Raw genomic sequence first — 21,026 nt, forward strand, 5'->3', positions numbered from 1 at the left:
AACATCTGAGGTTGCATCATTCTTCTCACAGTTGCTTCTGGCCCAAATGTCAACAGCATGTGATATAAACAGGTCAGGATAAAGTGTATAAGCTGTCTGTCAAATTTTCTCTCCTTTCTTTCTCTCTCTCCCCCGCTCCCCCCAACTCCCCGCTCCCTCCCTCCCTCGTTCTCTTTTTCCTTTTTCTTTCTCCTTCCCTCCCTCCCTCCCTCCTTTCCTCCCTCCTTCCTTCATTCCTTCCCTCCCTCCCCTCCTCCCTTCCTTTTTCTTTCCTTCTTTTTCCTCCTTTCCTTCTCTCTCTCTCTCTCCTTGTCCCTCCTTCTCTCCCTCCCACCCTCTCTCCCTTCTCTCCACCCTTCTTTCTTTTCGTTTGTTTATTTTGGAAACTCAAGCTTACATAGTTTCAAGACAGATTTCCCCCCAAGGGTTTTTCAGTTCCCTGAAGGGTGGAAAAAGTATAAAGACCTGCAAAAAAGACCATTTCAGAAGTAAAGAATACAGTGAAAGTGAGAGGCAAAAGATTCAATTAGTGGTAAAATGTTTACTTTTCCTGTGCTGCTTTGCTATGAACCCTTCTTTCCCTGAAGCCCTCACATGTCTTCCCAGAATTGTCAGTCAGAGATCTCCCGTGCTTGTGTTGCTTAGGTGGAATTGCAGCAGGGAGCATGGAACACAGAGGGACTGAATAGGCTAACAATGGACTTGAGAATCTTGGCAACTGAAGAAAATGTTTTTAAAGAAAGCTGGAGGCAAATCTCTCCTAGAAAACTTAAGGAAGAACAGTCTCTGAACTTCTGCCTATGACTTCAATCATTTCTTTCCTACCATTCAGTTTCTAAGTCTTCTCTCATTTGCATTTATTTAAAAGTAATTGAACTCCATCTTCTAATATCTCAAGGTTCCTTTGATCCTTTCCCAATATGTGACTACTCTCTTTGAAATAAAGTCCAGTGGACCAGCATTTTGCATCAGAGGGTCAGAGCAAGAGGTAGAGCTGGAAGTTTGAGGTCTGTGTAATTGGAGATGGTGATTATAATAGCTAAAGGGACTTGATTAGAGATGCCTCAGTGTTCTGACATGGCTGAAAAGAAAATATAGGTGAAAACTGTTTCCTTCATACCTGACCCAGCACAGATCAACAGGTGAATTATTTTTTATAGATGGAAGCAAGGCAACCCTCCTGGTGTACCAGAAGATGCACGGTCCAAGGACATTTGGGATTCTGGAGAGCTCTCTTCTGCCCCGTTAGCTGAGAAACACCTAATGCAAAGTTGGTTGAATCATTGCCTTTCTGCCTTTATTTGACAGACTTTTCCCTGGTGTCAGCTTACTGGTAAGAAACCTGCCCTGAAATTCTACTTTCCTTGGCCTCCCCTCTGTTGAACTTTGTTGAGTAGAATGCCTGACTCCTGCCTAACTTGGCTCTCTTCATCCTGGCTCAGGCTGAAGCAACTGGACAGCTTGGCTCAGAGTCCAAGGAGTTAGAGACTGCAACCTTGTGGCTACCCTCCCCCTCCCTCACACGGCCTGTTCCTGCCCAGTCTGGTTTGTGAATAGTTCTTGGCAATTACCCCAGAGGAGAACAGAGCCACTAACAATAGCAACTCTCTTTTTAGCTCGAATCTCTTGGTACCCAGGACTGTGAACTTAGGAAAACCCAAAATAACCTATGTAATTACAGTGGGTTACCCTAACAGTCTATTTCTGCTATTACGAACCTTAGATGTCACTCCAGTAGATATTTAGCTGCTTGTAGTGGAAAGAGTACTGGGCTTATGGCCAGACAGACCTAGATTCAAGACCTAGCTCGGCTGTTTACTAATTTTATGACACTGGGCAAGCCACTAATTTGAACCTGTTGGAATTGAATGGGGCCCGCCTGTACATGTAAGTGCTTGGAAACCTGCAAAGTCTTATACAAAGTTAAACCATTGCTATTGGGAAATGGGATATAGTTTCAAGAAAAGAAGAAATTTAAGTCTTCAAGAAACAAATGAATCAACTTTTTTACCCTCTGTTCCACACCATGCTCAGTCTTAAAAACAAACAATTAAAACTATAGGTAGTTTCCATTTAAAGTTAAAGGCAGTCTTTCCCTTTTGTTTATGATGAAGTTGGAAATGGGGAAGGATTTGGCAGTTCCTTTCATATCAAGGAATGACAAAGCAAGATGAGTCCTTACACCTATTAAGTATAGGAAAGAGTGTTATCCACTTAACATGCTAACTGTGCCAGCAAACTGGTTTTCTCTGAAGTTTAGCCATTATTTTTATCACTTAAATTTTTATTTTGTATGTAGGAAAAGAGATTGGTTCTTCAGATTTAGACATATTTTTGCACTCTCTCACTACTCTTGTATGAACAGAGCAGGACCCTGTGGGGTGCTGCTGGGTACAAATCCTTTCCAAGTTTCTTGTTCGTAGGAAGTAAGCTTCATTCAGCCTCCTTGACCTTCTCTGAGTTCCAAAGGGCAGATTCAAACAGTGGCTAATCAGGGAAGGGAGGGAATGCAGAAAAAAAGGAGGAGCAGTCCTGGGGCAGGGTCATGGTTTTGGCCAAAAATGGCTTCTCTCATAACAAGAAAGCCAGGCCTGGTTCTCTTTCTCCAGGGATTCCCCCCACAACCCCAACACTATCTGCTTACACTGTTATTGCCCCTTTGGCAGACCCTATAGGTTTTGTGACAAAGACAGTGTACTTGGGGTGAATTCACTGGACAGTCTATAAACACAGAAGGTGTGGGAGGTACACTGGATTCTTCTTCCCACAGTAAAGTCAGAGGAGGGGCCACACACAACTTAAGGACTATGTGATGGTTCTTAATGCTGACCTTGTGCTAATCCCCTTCTCCATGGAGCCCCTCTGCTTAAGGGGAGAGAAATAATAGAGGCAGAGAAAACAGAACAGGAGACCAGAAGGGTCTGTTCCCCCCTCTTCCTATAACTGAGCACATCAAAGACTTATAACCAGAAAAACTTTTGAGGTCAACCCAAGATCCCCTTGATGCAGGAATCCCCTCTATAGCACCTCTGTCAAATGATCTTTCTAGTTTTGTTTGAACTGGGACTAGGGAGAGCACTATTATAATACCCCCAGTGAGCGTCTTCACAAACTTTAAAAAAATTAATTAATTAATCAGGCTGCTCTGGGTCTGCGGCACGTGGGATCTTCGCTGCGGCATGCGGGCTGAAGCACGTGGACTCTTAGTTGCAGCATGCAGACTCCTAGTTGTGGCATGCTAACTCTTTGTTGTGGCATGCACGTGGGATCTAGCTCCCCGACCAGGGATTGAACCTGGGCCCCCTGCATTGGGAGTGCAGAGTCTTACCCACTGGACCGCCAGGGAAGTCCCTTCACATACTTTTATTTTCTATACTTGTTCTAGCATTTCTGTAGGGATTGCTCAGTCAAGGGCATGCACATTTTACATTTTGATAGCAGGCAACAGATTGTGCATATGTTCACACACCCATGTTATAGTGATTAATACAAACGCAGGGCATGGCAGTCATGGTGTTTCAGGAAAACAAAGGTGGGGCACGTGAGGATGGTCATGTGCCAGGTCTCAGGTGAGTCCCTGGGAAGGGCCGCCAAGTGTGGGTCCTTGGCTTCGTGCAGGTAAGATTCAAGAGTGAGCCACAGTAAAGTGAAAGCAGGTTTATTCAGGGACATACACACTGCACAGACAGAGTGTGGGCCATCTCAGAAGATGAGAGGCCCCAGGGTACGGGTTGTCAGTTTTTATAGGCATGGGTAATTTCATAGGCTAATGAGTGGGAAGATTATTCCAACTATTTTGGGGAAGGGGTGGGGATTTCCAGGAGTTGGGCCACACCCCACTTTTGGACCTTTTAGGTTAGCCTTAGAACCGTCGTGGTGCTCACAGGTGTACTGGAAGTCACTTGTCCATAATCTTGGACCTAGTTGTTTCTAACCAGTTCATGTCATGTCCTCAATGGCTGTCATTCTTTTAAAGGTTGTTCCCTACCCCTTTCCTGTCTCAATGGGAAGGCAGATTACAGTTCAAACAAAGAAAGAACTCTCTAATGTAAAAAAAAATGGATCACAACAGATCACTTTGAGGTAGTAAGTGTTCAAGAAGAGACTGGAGAATCTGATGCTGTAGATGCATATAAGATTATGCTACCAAACAAAGTTTGTGTGCCTGAGGCACAGTGAGGCCAAATAAACATTGCAGTTTGGAGTAGAGAAAGGTTTATTGCAGGGCCAAGCAAGGAGAACGGAGAACGGGTGGGGGACTTCCCTGGTGGTGCAGTGGTTAAGAATCCGCCTGCCAACTCAGGGGACACAGGTTTGAACCCTGGTCCGGGAGCAACTAAGCCCGTGCACCACAACTACTGAGCCTGAGTTCTAGAGCCTGCAAGCCACAACTGCTGAGCCCGTGCACCACAACTCCTGAAGCCCGTGTGCCTAGAGCCCGTGCTCCACAACAAGAGAAGCCACCACAATGAGAAGCCCTTGCACTGCAACAAAGAGTAACCCCTGCTTGCTGCAACTAGAGAAAGCCTGTGCACAGCAACCAAGACCCAATGCAGCCAAAAATAAATAAGTAAATGTATTTTAAAAAAAAAAAAGGATAATGAGTGGCTTGTACTCAAAAACCCTGAACTCCCTAGTAGCTTTTGGGGAAAAGTTTTTATAGGCAAAATTTGGGGTGAGGGCTGCAGGGTGTGTGCCTTTCTTCTGATTGGTTGGTGGTGAGGTAACAGGGTGGTGCTCCAGGAATCTTGCTCTCAGCCTGAAGTTGCCATTCTCCACCTGGGTGGGGGCCTTAGCTCTGCAGAAGAGCTCAAAGATATTATATATTCCTTGAGGAGGAAGCAGGACCCTGCCCCAAGTCTGCACTATTGTTTCTTGACGGCCCCTCCCTTGTTTCTGTATTCCCTCTCTTCCCTGATTAGCAACTGTTTGAACCTGCCCTTTGGAACTCAGGGAAGGTCAAGGAGGCTGAATGATGCCTATTTCCTACAAACAAGAAACGGGGGGTTGGTGGGGGGGGGAATTCCCTGGAGGTCCAGTGGTTAGGACTCAGCGCTTCCCTGCAGTCAGGGGGCGTGGGTTCAATCCCTGGTCGGGTAAGTAAGATCCTGCATGCCACATGGCGTGGCAAAAAAAAAAAAAAGAAATGGGGGACACGGAAAGGATTTGTACCTGGGAGCCACATGGTGCAGCCAAAAAAAGAAAAAAAGAGAAATGGGGGACACGGAAAGGATTTGTACCTGGGATCCCCACAGGGTCCTGCTTGGTTTCAGTTAGAGCAGCTAATATCTAAGGAATGTCTGAAATCGGACATTGAGGTATACTCTGGAAAAGCACACTAACCTCTCCAATGTGGAAAGTCCCTAAGTGGTGGTGAAACTGTGCAACTCAGACTGAGACTTGAACCCATGCGCCGGGACTCGAACCCAGCCAAAACCCAGCCAAAACCCAGATTGGGACTTGAACCCACCATATTTTAACTGAGATCACACCTGGGCTCAGGACGTAATGAAGCTCAGGTTCTTTATGTCTCAGCACAGACAAAATTCAGAGGGAGACAAAGTGATAGGTAAGAAGTGGATTTATTTAGAGAGAAACACACTCCACAGACAGAGTGTGGGCTATCTCAGAATATGAGAGTGGCCCCAGGGTATGGGGTTGTCAGTTTTTATAGGGATGGGTAATTTCATAGACTAATGAGTGGGAGGAGTATTCCAGCTGTTTTGGGGAAGGGGTGAGGATTGCCAGGAATTGGGCCACTGCCCACTTTTTGACCTTATGATTGGCCTTGGAACTGTCATGGCGCCTGTGGCTGTGTCATTTAGCTTGCTGATGTGCTACAATGAGCATATACTGAGGTTCAAGGTCTAGTGGAAGTCGACTAGTCTGCCGTCTTGGACCTATTTGGTTCTAATCAGTTTACATCGTGTCTTCGGGCTATGTCATTCTTTTAAAGGTTGTGCCCTGCCCCTTTCCCTCCTATTTCAGTGGCCCATTGAGGATTAGGTTCTTTTACATGAAATTCACTTTCCAGGTGAGCCACAGAAAGCACTGAAAGCTTTGCAGCTTTTAAATGTTCCCCCAAACCCACTGGCTCCATCTTGCTGAGTTGCAGCAGAGATGTACTGCTGAGCTTTTCTCATCTCTGCTTCAGTATTAGGCATGTCCACCTGTGTTCCCAGCTCGGATGGCCTGGAGATCTCTACAACCCTTTATTGATAGTCTCAGGAAATAAATGGGCTTTTCCTAATAGGCTAAGGAGTCTTCCATGTGTCTGAAAAGATACAAACCTGCAGGTAGAAAAAAACGGCCACTGGCAAGCTTCAGGAATAGCTGCTGTTCCCCGCCCTTCAAGAGAAGCAGCTTGGATAGCTCTGAAGTCTTTGTAGGCCTGAAATCCTTTCCTTTGATGATCTGGCCACGAACAGCACAATCTTCATAGCCTGTGGCTGGTCAGGCCAACAGCATGACAGCAAGTGGCAGAGAATACGGCTGGCAGATGCAATGTCCATGTCACCATTTGGACATGGTTGTGTACATCTATCAGGTCTTGCCTTTTGCTGATCTGGATGAAGTTGCTCTCAAACACACAGTCTCCTTCCTTGTCCAGCTGTCGCTGAAGTTCCCCTTAGAGATATTAAACCTGCCCACTGCACAGCCAGCCACTGTAGGAGTACCGCAGTGACATGGATTCACTGCTCATGGTTATAGTTTATCAAGAAAGCTCTGCCTCTGGATTTCATCCCCTTGAAGGGATCTTAATAGTTTTCTTTGCCATATAATAAATTGTCACAAACTTAGTGGCTTAAAGCAACACACATTTATTACCTCACAATTTCCATGGGTTAGGAATTTGGGAATGGCTTTGATGGGTCCTCTGCTCAGGATCTCATAAGGCTGCAATCAAGGTGTAGGCCAAGGCTGGGCTCTCACCTAAAGCTTGGGGGTCCTCACCTAAAACTTGAGGTCCTCTTCCAAGCTCACAGGGCTTTTTTTTTTTTTCCCCAGCTACGGCTTGCAGGATCTTAGTTCCCCCACCAGAGATGGAACCTGGGCCCTCCGCAGTGAAAGCATGGAGTCCTAACCACTGCACTGCCAGGGAATTCCCAAGCTCACAAGGCTTTCGAAAGAATTTATTTCCTTCAAGTTGCACAATTCATGGTCCCTCTATCACAGCTGTTTCCTTTACAGCATAAATCACAATTATTTTTTACCAGTGTATTCCTTGACAGAAAGAACTCACCATAGTGGTTTAGCACATAAGTGTTAAATGAATCAAGGATTATATATGGTTATTTGTAACCCATATTATTTTCTTCATTAGTTTGTTAGCAACTTGAGGGTGCAGCCCTGAATCATTTGTTTGTCTCCCTCCAGCAGGGTCTAGTCCAGCGCATGGTTTAGCATTACTCCAATCTCATTTCTGGGAAAAAAATCAGGTGCAAGAATAAAGGTGGGGACTTGAAAGCAAGGGAGGATGTGGCAAAGCAGAGTGAATCTGGGAAGAGTTACGCTGGAAGGAAATGGGAGAGACCAATAGCAAAAGTCAGCCACTTTTACTTAAATTCCAGCAACAAGGCTGTACCTCCTCACATGACGTATGCGGAAGCTGAAGACATGCTTCTCGCGAGAGGAAAGATGGACCGCGAGAAAGTGTACGTCTGTCCGTGCCCCGCCTTCCCTGAGCCCCACCCACTCCCTGTCCTCCCTCCCACCTTGAACCGGCCGCGTGTGACGTCGTGACGCGTGCGTGGCCGCGGCGCGGGGGGCGGGCCCGCGGCGCCGCGCCGGAGGAGGAAGTGGTGCGGTTGTTGCTCCCTCTGCGCCCGCCGCAGGCTCCCGGGGCGCGGAGTGGGGCCGCAGTCGCCGCCGCTGCGTCGCGCTCTCCAGCTGTTACCCTCCATGTGCCCGGGCTCCGTCGCTCCCCTTCCTCAGGCCGCCGCTTACCCCGGGGTCTATGGAAGTAATGGAAGGACCCCTCAACCTGGTGAGTGGCCCACAGAGGGTTGCGTCCGCCCTCGGGCTCCTTTGCCTCAGAAGCCCGGTCTCGGCGTGCAGCTGACCCTCGAGGCCGGGGGTTGGGTTTGGCGCGGGTCGTCCTGAAGGCTGGGGGCGCAGGCAAGGCGCGGCCCTATAGCGGCTCCGGCCAAGGCACCGCAGACGGCCCCTCGGGGATCCCTGGGAAGCTCCCGCCTCCCATTTCCCGCCTCCCCCAGGCGCCACCTGCCTCAGGGCTCTGGGCGAGGGGCTCCCACCAGCGGGGGTGCCACCTCTCCAGGCCGGAGGAAATGCCTCCAAGCGCCACGTAACCACCTCTCTGCAGCCTGGAGAGGCACTGAAGCCGGCCCGGGCAGAAATGGTGTGTAATACTGGCTGTAACTTCCAACACAGGGTCTGAAGTCTGAGCCTCCCCACTGTGGAGAGATGGAGCATAACGTGTCTGACCCCCGTTTCCCTTCACCCATTTCTCACCTGTATTCAGATGCATAAACAGAGACTTCCCCTTCTCAAATAAATTAGAGACAGCTGGGAAAAAAAGACGGGGCCATCCCTGTTTTTAGCTCAGTTTCAGCTCATTAGGCATCATGAAAATATGGTAGATGTTTGCCTTTCTCAGAAACAGCGTTGCTCCTCACTTATTATGTTTTTAGGCACCTCAGGTGTAGCGATTAAAACAACAACGAGAAACACGAGTTCCGTTCCACCTGGCCGCGGCATCTTTTGGTTTCCCAGAGGAGGCGTCTGTTTTGGATACAAAAGTTAGATTACTTAAAGTTGCAGACAGACAAGAGGAACTTTTTGCTGTTCAACTGCGATGATGGGATTGGAAAAAAAGGATGTGTGGAAAATTATTAGTTTCTCACGTTGGAACTCTGAGAACCCTTGTGTGGGACTGGATTTAAACCATTCTGTAGAGAAACAGTAGAGCCTGGTGGTTTAAGAGTATAGATTCGGGACCTAAACTGCTTGGATTTGAATTCTGACTTTGTCACTTAATAACTGTGTGACCTTGGGCAAATTAGTTGACCTCATTCTTTGTGGTTTGTTGTGAGGATTGAGAGTAAATAGGTGTAAAGGGCCTAGAACAGTACCTGGTACATAGTGAAGTGTAAGAGTTAAGCTATTATAATAATCAGACCAAAACTCTTAACTTAAAAATCTCACTTGTAAAATAAGGTTTGGACTTGGTGAGCTTAAAAAGTTTAAGACTCTAGGACCTAAAGCTGTGGTTCCCAGATGACTGGTGCCAGGTTAACCGCTATGACTGCCGTGCAGTTTTATTAAGTTATGCCCTGCCCCCATTGTTTACACTTAAAAAGAATCGGACTAGATTTGTGATTTTTTTCTTTTTTTAAAGCCAGGGAAATGTCTTGGCAGTCTTCTTGTTTTTAAGGTGACATATAGTTGGCAATGAAATATAATGGATGGCTCAATACCGAAACTTCACCGGAATATTATTAGAAGTAACCAGCACTTTACAAAGTGCTTCAAAGTTCAAGTCTCCTTGCAAAATGACCATTGGTTCAGTTCCAGTTAACTTCACTTTATTTGGCTGCTTGCTGCAGCATAACCCCAGCCAACTGCCCCACTAGTGTGTGGTAGCTTATGAAAAGACTGGACCTGGGTGACAGTTGTAGGTGGAGCAGCAGAATGACCACTTTAGGAAAAATTAGTTAAATGATGGCAATGGTATTATCTTTTTATAGAGGAGAATTTTCAATAGTCTTGTTAAGGAGTCTAGCATAATTCCATAATCCAGCCAGAAAATTTATGTATCAGAAATTTGGCATCTTGAATTCTTAAACCATTTGAGATTTGAAAGATCTGAGTTCTAGCCTAACTGTTTGATGGAGGGTAACAGTGGAACAGAGATTAACATTTACTTGAATCGTTTTAACTGTGCTGCTGAGTACCAGTGACAGGCCTCTGAATTTGTCGTCACTCAGTTTTAGAAGACTGAGGTTTTTTCCTCCTCTGTTGTACTATATATCGTTGTAGCTTATTTATTTCATACATAGTTTGTACCCCCTTAGTCCCCTACTCCTATCTTGCCCTTCCCCCTTCCCTCTCCCCACAGGTAACCACTAGTTCTCTATATCTGTGAGTCTGTTTTTTGGTTACATTCACTGGTTTTATTTTTTTGATTTCACATATAAGTGATGTTGTACAGTATTTGTCTTTCTCTGACTTATTTCACTTTAGTATTATACCCTCCAGGTCCATCCATGTTTTTGCAAAGGGCAAAATTTCATGCTTTTTTTTACGTCTGAGTAGTATTCCGGTGTGTGTGGCTGTGTGTGTGTGCACATGTATCTATATGTACATACACACACACCACGTCTTTATCCACTCATCTGTTAATGGACACGTAGGTTACGTCTATATCTTGGCAATTGTAAATAATGCTGCTGTGAACATTGGGCTGAATGATCTTTTCAGATTAGTGTTTTCGTTAGAAGACTGAATTTTTTGAAGACTATCACATTCTTTTATGTCAGCAGATGTTCAATCCAGGATACAGTTGACTCAACATGAGAAATACTTCTCAATGCTGTGGTTTTGAGTGCTTTTGAACATCCCATTAGCATATACTACCTTTTTCTAATGACATCATACTGTAGTCAAATTGATTGCATAAGGACTTATTATAGTACCTAGATTTATAATCATGTGTCCTCAGAGCAACCTTGGAATTTAGTAAGAATTGCTTCCCAGTTTTACAGATAAATAAGCCTAGACAAATTTAGTAATTAGATCAGTGACTCAAATACATTATGGACCACACCTTATTTTATTTATTTATCTATTATTATTTAAAAAATTTATTTATTCTTGGCTGCGTTGGGTCTTCGTTGCTGCGTGCAGGCTTTCTCTAGTTGCGGCAGGCGGGGGCTATTCGTTGCGGTGCGCGGGCTTCTCCTTGTGGTGGCTTCTCTCATTGCAGAGCGCGGGCTTTGGTAGTTGGGCTCGTGGGCTCTAGAGCTCAGGCTTAGTAGTTGTGGCGCAAGGGCTTAGTTTCTCCGCGGCATGTGGGATCTTCCCGGACCAGGGCTCGAACCCGTGTCCCCTGCATTGGCAGGCGGATTCTTAACCACTGCGCCACCAGGGAAGCCCCGCACCTTATTTTAATATCATGACTTCTTCCTAGCAATGCTTCTGTATTAACATACTATAAATTTCATTTCAGTGTGGTCCTTATCGATATTGAATTATACATGGTGTGTCAGTATTTAGTACCTGTGCTCTAAGTTAGGTTTGCAGTAAGGGCTTGTAGGCTTATTGGCTCACAGTGATTTTTAAGATACGGAAGAGAGCAGTGTGAAATAGTCATTTTAATATGTAGTACAGATATTCTGGTTTTTGAAGTTGGTCAAAAGAAAAATAGGATAAATCATATTTACATTGGTGGGGGGAATAGCTAGTCTTTGGACTCTGAATAAGTTTTGTTGCATCAGTTTTTTTTCTTTTTGTCAATTTTTAATATGGAAAATTCTAACATATAAAAATTATTTAGTATATATTTAGACCTTTCTTTCCATACATTTAATATTGGCAATGCAAGTGCTAGTAGCAAATGTCAAAACTTGTGTGAGATAATTTCTAGTTCTTTGTTTTGTTTGCAGCCTATCTGGGAAGTGATGTCAGACTTTAATTTACACGTGACTGTGTTGCTCATGCTTTGCTTACCTACTCTGCAAACTCTGAGGACAGGGTCTGTGTGACTGTGTGACCACAATTGTGTTCTATGTGTTTGGCCCTTTTAAGAGTGCTGAGAATATATATGTTTGTTGAGAAACTGAGCTGCTATTCAGAGTGCTCAACTCTTCTCATCTAAGGAAAGGAATCAGATATAGTCCAAAGAATGGCCTTGTACATATTGGGGGTTTTTGTAACTATTCCATGTTAGTTATATTGGCAATAAAAATAAAATCTTGTTACCCTGAAAAATGTCAAGGAAAATTTCATCTTGTCACAGGCTAGGCTAGGCTAGCCTTAATGGAAGCACTCTGGGGTAAGGCAGTAGAGCACTAAGACATGTCCAATAATTACAGTGCTGGAGTTGGCATCAGGCACTGACATATTATTTGTTTTGTTTTCTTTGTAGCTGTATGAGATATTTCCCCATTTTACAGATGAAAACTTTTTTTACAGATCATTTTACAGATGAAAACTTCGATAGTTGGATTTGAAAGCAAGATTCTAAATCAAATATCTAATCTTTCCGATAGATCAGTGTTTGCCCATTTGTTTTGACTGTGATCCACAGTGAGAAATTTTTACATAATGACTAGTACACACATACCTAAGTGTATATTACTGCAGAGCTTGATACACTATGGATGTGCCTCCTGGAATTGTGCAAAATGCAGGGACACTCATAAATTTTACCGAAAACAAGACAAAAAAGTAAAAACCTGAAGCATCATATGCTGTGTGTGTGTGTGTGTGTGTGTGTGTGTGTAGTGTTATATATGATGCACTCTAATATTTACTATGAGAGCTTTTTAAATTCTGGTTGTGACCCATAGATTGATTTCAGGAGTCATTACTGGGTTGCGTCTTGTAATTTATCTTCACAGCAGATGGTAGCAGTTGTAAAAAAAAAAAAAAAAAGCTAAAGTGGACTTACAGAAATTGACTTAAAATAAAAAAGGTTTTCCTAGATCTCTCTAACTTGAGCAGTTATCCTAAATACAGTTGCATCATGTTACTTAGACAGTTGATTCAGTACTTACAGTTAGGAGATACTGCTTGCCTTCAGGAGACTCACAGTCAGTTGATTCGGAAATGGGGAGTGAGTGACTTTTCTCCTTTGCTCTCCATTGAAGCACTACCACAAGGTTCAAGAGTACATTAGGTTTTCCTCTGCCACCTTATTGGGTTTGGTATGGTGTTCCTTTTCTTTTCATCTTTACATACAGTTTTCCCCAAGGACACAGAAATAAATAAATAGAAAGTAAAAGAACTTAATACTCTTTTCCTTTGGGAAAGAAGACAATGTTGAACGTGTAGTTTTGAGGCAGTTCAGCATGTAGTTCTTGGTGACGGAAGTCACTTGGTAATCTAGCTGTACTCAGGATTTTGTTGGTTGCAGGTGATAGAAACCCACTTCAAATTATCTTAAATCAAAAGGGATAATTTATTGGAATCAAAAGAAAGGTGCAGGAAGGGCAGGACTACAATGTAGATGGGTCTAAGAACCTGTGGGACCTGGGACTCAAAGATAATCAGATTTTCCCACTCTGCCTCTTCAAACTTTATTGCTTTACTCCTTCTCTCTCCAGATCTACATTTTCCACCTGGCGAACTCCTGAGTATCACATTAGTTATAGCCACTTAAAGCTTTCTTGACGTAACCTCTGGTCCTGAGTTTGAAAATCTGTTGGAATGGTTCTTTTGGTGTCTAGGGGACGAGGTAATATAAAAATATGGCAGCTTCCAGGGGAATCTTATTGATTGCCTAGGAAGAAGAGCATTTCACAGAGAGGGATGGGGCATGTGGAAAGTGTTGGCTGTTTCTGGAGAGAATTCAGCAAGGGAGGAATTTGTACAGGGCACATGGAGTAGGACATTACTAAATCTGAAGCTTTTGTACTTTTTATAAAGGTTTTAGAATATTTTGTAGTATTGTGCTTTCATTTTTACTCAGGGAGTAGGAAACTGCTGGTTAAAATGTCCTCAAGATTGGATGGATGAAATAGTGAATGAAGTAAATGTACCAGTAACTAGTTTTCTGTGGCTCTGTATAGATGTATATACATATGTATAGTTGTTTATCTAAGAATTTGATGCAGAGATTTATTCTGATATTTACTGTGAAATACAGTAATGTTCTCTTGGCATTTAAGAATCTTTGGGGGCTTCCCTGGTGGCACCGTGGTTGGGAGTCCGCCTGCCAATGCAGGGGATGCGGGTTCGTGCCCTGGTCCGGGAAGATCCCACATGCCGCGGAGTGGCTGGGCCCGTGAGCCATGGCCGCTGGGCCCGCGCGTCCCGTCCGGAGGCTGTGCTCCGCAGTGGGAGAAAAAAAAAAGAATCTTTGGTTTTGTTACCAACCCTCAGCATAACCTCTCCCATCCTTCTATCCAGCTAACTGTTCATTGATCCACCCAACATTGTGAGCAATTGCTGTCTATCAGGTACTGTTCTGGACATCAAGGATTTGACAGTGAATAGGACAAAGTCCCTATTCTTACAGAAGTTTTATCCCATTCTCTAGTTTTCTTTTCATCTATTGTGTTCTCTTTCTCTCTTTACCATCTTAAGCATAGTTATTTTGAGTTCCTTGCTATTCCAATACATGGATAATCTCTTGGTCTGTTTCTGTTGTCTTTTTCTCTTTGTTATCAGTGACATTTTCCTGCTTGACATGCCTAGTAACTTTATTGTGTATTACACATTGTGGATGATGTGTTGTAGAGATTCTGAATTTGTTATCTTCCTCCAAAAATGTTAAGCTTTGGCTGGCAATTAAAATACTAGCAGATCACCTTGATCCAGTCTAGGCTTGATTTTAGGCTTTTTCAGGGTGGGTCTATTTCAGCTTTACCCATATTGCCTAGAATGTAGTCCTTACTCCTAGGGCTAGACTTCGAGGTCTCAACTCAAGGCCCCAAGTATTCACCAAAGTTATCCTCTGTCTAGGCCCAAACTGCAACCTGTCTCCCCAACACTGTGTGGCTTCTGAATTCTTTGCTAAGAGGTTCTGCTAGGCTTCCTGGAATTGCGCCCTGTTCATGTGCAGCTTATATGTTGGGTGAGGACCTGAGAGGATTTTTGATGCATATTTTTAGAGTGTCTTCACTGCACTTCCCTCCAACCCTGGACTCCTCAAAATCTAGCCTTTTTGGTTCCAATCTCCATCTCCTTTGCCCAGTGAGATACTGCCTTCTGCTTGGGCTTTATTTCCTTGCACTCCATTTTTGAAAATGCACTCAGAAAGAAAGCCAGGGTGAATGCAGGTTTCACCTTGTGCATTTCCCTTTTCTTAAAAGGTAGCCTTCTGTTACTTTTTGTTCTGTGTCTATAAACTGTTGTTTTTATATATTTCGCCCAGCTTTGTAGTTGTTTACAGTTGGAGGGTAAACCAGTGCCAGCTACTCCATCCTGCCTGGATCAGAGGTACAAATTTCCATGAGAATTTCCAAAGAATTCTCAAAACACAATTAAGGCAGTTTATTGTAAACCCTAAATGCCAGAAAGTGCTTTGATATGAGATTGAGGTATCACAAAAGATAATACTGCCAATATTCAGTGATAGGTTATCACAGCTCTGTAAGGATTGGCCAATTACTTACGGCTTTCCGTATTTAAACATCTATTTCCAAGTAAAGTTTGAGGCAGCTTACAATAAAAGACAGATGGCATACTATTAAAATATTAGTTACCTATTGAGGTAAATTATTCCAAAATTTAGCAGCTTAAAACAGCACGTGTTTGTTTTCTCACAGTTTCTGTGTGTTAGGAATAAAGGCATGACTTAGCTGGGTTCTTTGCTTCAGGGTCTTTCACAAAGCTACAGTCAAGTTGAGGGTCCGCTGGGGGTGCGGTTCCATTTGAAGGCTCTACTGGGGCAGGAGCTGCTTCCAAGCTCACTCACAGGGGTGATGGCAAGGTTTCGTTCCTTGAGCGGTTTTGGATTGAGCACTTCAGTTCCTTGCTGGCTGTTGGCAGGCCACCTCATTCCCTTCCGTGTGAGTCTTTCCTTGGGGCAGCTGACAGCATGACTCTTGGCTTCATTAAAGTAAGCAAGGGAGAGAGAATGTACCAAGGTGGAAGTGACAATCTTTTGTAACCTCATCACGGAAGTGACACCCCATCACCTTAGCGGTATTCTGTTTCTTAGATGCATGTCACTAGTTCCAACCCACATTTGAGGAGGGGAGATTACATAAGGTTGTGAATACCAGGAGGCAGGGGTCATTGGGAGCCATATCGGAAGCTGCTACCACAATTGCTGATAGAAAAACAAAGAAAATAAGAACTGAAGCAACAAAGGATATTGAGACAGTATAATCCTTCGGGGCTACATCAAACTAAAAAGCTTGTGCCCAACAGAGGAAATCATCAACAAAATGAAAAGGCAGCCTACCAGACGGGAGAAAATATTTGCAAAGCATGTAGCTGATAAGGGACTAGTATCCAAAACAACAGAAAGAACTCACACAACTAAATAGCAAAAAAAAAAAAAAGCAAAAAATCTGATTAAACAGCAGGCAGAGGATCTGAATAGACATTTTTCCAAAGAAGGCATGCAAATGGCCAACAGGTACTTGAAAAGATGCTCAACATCACTAATCAGGGAAATGAAAATAAATCAAAACCACAATGAGGTATCACCTCTCAGCTGTTAGAATGGCTGTTATCAAAAAGATAGGAAATAACAAGTAACAAGTGTTGGCGAGGATGTGGAGAAAAGGGAACCCATGTGCGCTGTTGGTGGGAATGTACATTGGTGCAAGCACTGTGGAAAACAGTATAGAGGGCCCTTGAAAAATTAAAAATAGAAATATCAGGACTTCCCTGGTGGTCCAGGGGTTAAGACTCTGCTTCCACTGCAGGGGGCGCAGGTTCAATCCCTGGTCCGGGAAGTCCTGCATGCCACACGTTGCAGCCAAAAAAAAAAAAAAAAAAAGGGGCTTCCCTGGTGGCGCAGTGGTTGAGAGTCCGCCTGCCAATGCAGGGGACACGGGTTCGTGCCCCGGTCTGGGAGGATCCCACATGCCGCGGAGCGGCTGGGCCCGTGAGCCATGGCCGCTGAGCCTGCGCGTCCGGAGCCTGTCCTCCGCAACGGGAGAGGCCACAACAGTGAGAGGCCCGCGTAAAGCATAAAAAAAAAAAAAAAAAAAAAAAAAAAACTACTGTACTATCCTGCAGTTCCACTTCTGGGTATATCTCTGAAGAAAATGAAAACACAAAAAACGTCTATTCAGATCCTCTGGCTGTTGTTTAATCAGGTTTTTTGCTTTTTTTGCTATTGTGTGAGTTCTTTCTGTTGTTTTGGATACTAACCCCTTATCAGGTATATGATTTGCAAATATTTTCTCCTATATGGTAGGTTGCCTTTTCATTTTGTTGATGATTTCCTCTTCTTGGCATAAGGGTTACAGTTTGATGTAATCCCACTTGTTTATTTTTGCTTTTGTTGCTTTTGCTTTTGGTGTCAATTAAAAAATTATCACCAAGACTTATATCAGAGAGCTTTCTGCCTATATTTTCTTTGAGGCGTTTTATGGTTTCAGGTCTTATATTCCTTAATTCATTTTGAGTTAACTTTTGTGTGTTGTGTAAGATAGTAGTCCAATTTCATTCTTTTGCATGTGGCTATCCAGTTTTCCCAACATCATTTATTGAAGAGACTGTCCTTTGCTGGTTGTATATTCTTGGCTTGTTTGGCATTTGTTAATTAAACATTTATGCATGGGTTTATTTCTGGGCTCTATGTTCTGTTCCATTGATCTTTGAGCTTTTAATGCTATCGTACTGTTTTGATTGCTATAGCTTTGTAAGATAGTTTGAAGAGAAAGAGCGTGGTGCCTCTAGCTTTGTTCTTTCTGAAGATTGCTTTGGCTATTTGGGAACCTTGTGTTTCTATGCAACTTTTAGGATTGTTCATTTCTGTGAAAAGTGCCATTGGAATTTTGATAGAGATCGCATTGAATCTGTATTATTGCTTTAGTTAGTATGGACATTTTAACTATTACTTCTTTGAATCCATTTCATCAATGACTTAATAGTGTTTGTGTACAGGTCTTTAACCTCCTTGGTTAAATTTACTCCTAAATATTCCTTTTGATGCAGTTATAAATGGGATTGTTTTCTTAACTTCTCTCTGAAAATTTATTAGGGTATAGAAATGCAACAGATTGCTGTATATTGATTTTGTATCTTGCAGCTTTATACTAGATTTATTTATTCTAAGTTATTTGGTGGAGTCTTTAGGGCTTTCTGTATATAATATCTTGTTATCTGCAAATAGTGAACAGTTTTACTTCTTTCTTCTTTATTTGGATGCCTTTTATTTCTTCTCACCTAATTGCTGTGGCTAGGAAGCACTTCCAATACTATGCTAACTACAAGCAGCGAGAGTGGGCATCCTTGTCTTGTTCCAGATCTTAGAACAAAAGCTTTGAGCTTTTCACTGTTGAGTATTATGTTAGCCGTGGGCCTGTCATATATGGTTTTTATAATGTTGAGTTGTGTTCCCTCTATACCCATTTTGTTGAGAGTTTTCATCATGAGTGGTTGTTGAATTTTGTCAAACGCTTTTTCTCCTGTTGAAATGCTCATATGATTTTTTTAAAATTTACATTATTTAATATTTACTGAGCCAAATTTCCTCAATGTTCAAGTACCTGGTGATTTTTAACAACTTGGTTGTTGAATTAACTCTTTCCAGAAATGAACCTAAGCTAAGCAATTCATGAATAAGCTATGTTTCAAACTTGGTACCTTGGTTCTGATGTGTATATTTTCTGTGTCTACAGATATTGGTTTGATTATTTCCTGTTTCTTGTTGATGGAGGAGAATCAACTTTCCAAAATTATGCATGATTCTTTTAGAACTTCTTGCTCTCTTATGAATTTAAAGTAAATCCATTTTCTTTATCTTCTGATTAGTAATCTGTTGGTTGAAAAATACAAAATATTGGTATGGTCTACAAATGTTCTGATACAACTGAATCACCCTTTGAGTGACTAAATAAAGTTCAGAAAAATTTACACTATGTTATCCACTGGAATGGAGAAATCATGTTGCAAAAGTGTGTGAGTGAATGAGTGTGTGTGTGCATGCATGTTTTATAGAAGTGCCAAACATTACAGAAGTAATTTCCCCACCTTAACTATTCAAGATAATTGCTCATATCTTAGGATTCCCATGGTGAGAAATGAATCAATCTATTTCCTAGATTAAGATCATTAAATGTTTTTTCACACACACACACACACACACACACTGTATTTTATTTTTACAAGAGATAAACTGACACCAAGCATTGTAAATGGATGACCACAACAAAAGCAACAGTGATTGCAATTACCAAACACGAAACACACTCATACTATGTCATAATATTGACATTCAGTCCAGGAATCCTGCACTGTAACAGCTCCTTTACTTTGCAGTGAAAATTGATTTATATATTTTTTGCCTCTGAGTCCTTGTGGGATTTTTTTTTTAATTCAAACAGAAAGTCACAAAAATTATAATCATCCTCATCAGCTCACTCAGTCCCATGTAATTAATTTTTTTATCTTGATCTTTTGTTAGCACTTTTATGAATTCATCAGTTTTCCATTAGAGTTCTGAAAATGATTATTCATTCAGTTCAACAGTATAGTCAGTTACCAGAAACTTGTACTTGTCAGAGTCTTTTCCATGAATTCCTTGAAGATGAAACCCTTTTATAGGAACATTTTTTGCAAAAGCATCAGAGTACACCCAGAACTGTCTGTAAATGACAGAAGACTTAAAAATGACCACGGTTAAAGATTTTGATGAAAGTTCATAATAATGCAATTGACAAGGAAATTTGTTATTGCTGAGATATACATTTTAAAGTAATAACTAGATTTATGACTTATTATACCAGAACATATAAGATTTTTAGAAATTTCATGTAATGTCTGAACATTTAACATATTTCCATACAAATAACCCAAAGAAAATTTTGTATTTGTTGTGTTTTTTGTTTGTTTATACTGCAGTTTCTTATTAGTCATCAATTTTATACACATCAGTGTATACATGTCAGTCCCAATCGCCCAATTCAGCACACCACCATCCCCACCCCACTGGGGTTTTCCCCCTTGGTGTCCATACGTTCTCTAAATCTGTGTCTCAACTTCTGCCCTGCAAACTGGTTCATCTGTACCATTTTTCTGGGTTCCACGTATATGCGTTAGTATACTTGTTTTTGATATTTGTTTTTCTCTTTCTGACTTAACTTCACACTGTATGACGGTCTTTAGATCCATCCACATCTCAACAAATGACTCAATTTCGTTCCTTTTTATGGCTGAGTAATAATATTCCATTGTATATATGTACCACAACTTCTTTATCCATTCGTCTGTCGATGGGCATTTAGGTTGATCCCATGACCTGACTTTTGTAAAGAGTGCTGCAGTGAACATTGGGGTGCATGTGTCTTTTTGAATTATGGTTTTCTCTGGGTATATGCCCAGTAGTCAGTTTGCTGGATCATATAGTAATTCTATTTTTAGTTTTTTAAGGAACCTCCATACTGTTCTCCATAGTGGATGTATCAGTTTACATTGCCACCAACAGTGCAAGAGGGTTCCCTTCTCTCCACACCCTCTCCAGCATTTGTTGTTTGTAGATTTTCTGATGATGCCCATTCTAACTGGTGTAAGGTAGTTTTGTAATTGTGTAATTGTAGTTTTCATTTGCATTTCTCTAATGATTAGTGAAGTTGAGCAGCTTTTCATATGCTTCTTGGCCATCTCTATGTTTTCTTTGGAGAAATGTCTATTTGGTCTTCTGCCCATTTTTGGATTGGGTTGTTTGTTTCTTTAATATTGAGCTGCATGAGCTGTTTATATATTTTGGAGATTAATCCTTTGTTGATTCGTTTGCAAATATTTTCTCCCATTCTGAGGATTGCTTTTTCGTCTTGTTTATGGTTTCCTTTGCTGTGCAAAAGCTTTCAAGTTTCATTAGGTCCCATTTGTTTATTTTTGTTTTTATTTCTATTACTCTAGGAGGTGGATCAAAAAAGATCTTGCTGTGATCTATGTCAGGTAGTGTTCTTCCTATGTTTTCCTCTAAGAGTTTTATAGTGTCTGGTCTTACATTTAGGTCTCTAAACCATTTTGAGTTTCTTTTTGTGTATGGTGTCAGGGAGTGTTCTAATTTCATTTTTTTACATGTAGCTGTCCAGTTTTCCCAGCACCACTTATTGAAGAGACTGTCTTTTCTCCATTGTATATCTTTGCCTCCTTTGTCATAGATTAGTTGACCATAGGTGCATGGGTTTATCTCTGGGCTTTCTATCTTGTTC

At 42.2% G+C, this 21,026-nt stretch overlaps 1 protein-coding gene across 3 annotated transcripts in view; it reads left to right on the forward strand.

Annotated features, from left to right (window-relative positions):
* Positions 1-7,780: 7,780 nt before the first annotated feature.
* Positions 7,781-21,026, forward strand: part of NRBF2 (nuclear receptor binding factor 2) — a 49,655-nt gene continuing 36,409 nt past the window's right edge. For all 3 annotated transcript variants that reach the window (XR_004346114.1, XM_032607638.1, XM_032607639.1), the window contains exon 1: positions 7,781-7,987. Coding sequence is in view for 2 of the 3 variants with exons in the window: in XM_032607639.1 (XP_032463530.1) it covers positions 7,903-7,987 (85 nt within the window). In the remaining variant the exon portion in view is untranslated. The remainder of the gene's footprint in view (positions 7,988-21,026) is intronic.

This window comes from Phocoena sinus, chromosome 16 (assembly GCF_008692025.1).
Source record: "Phocoena sinus isolate mPhoSin1 chromosome 16, mPhoSin1.pri, whole genome shotgun sequence".
Lineage (NCBI taxonomy): Eukaryota > Metazoa > Chordata > Mammalia > Artiodactyla > Phocoenidae > Phocoena > Phocoena sinus.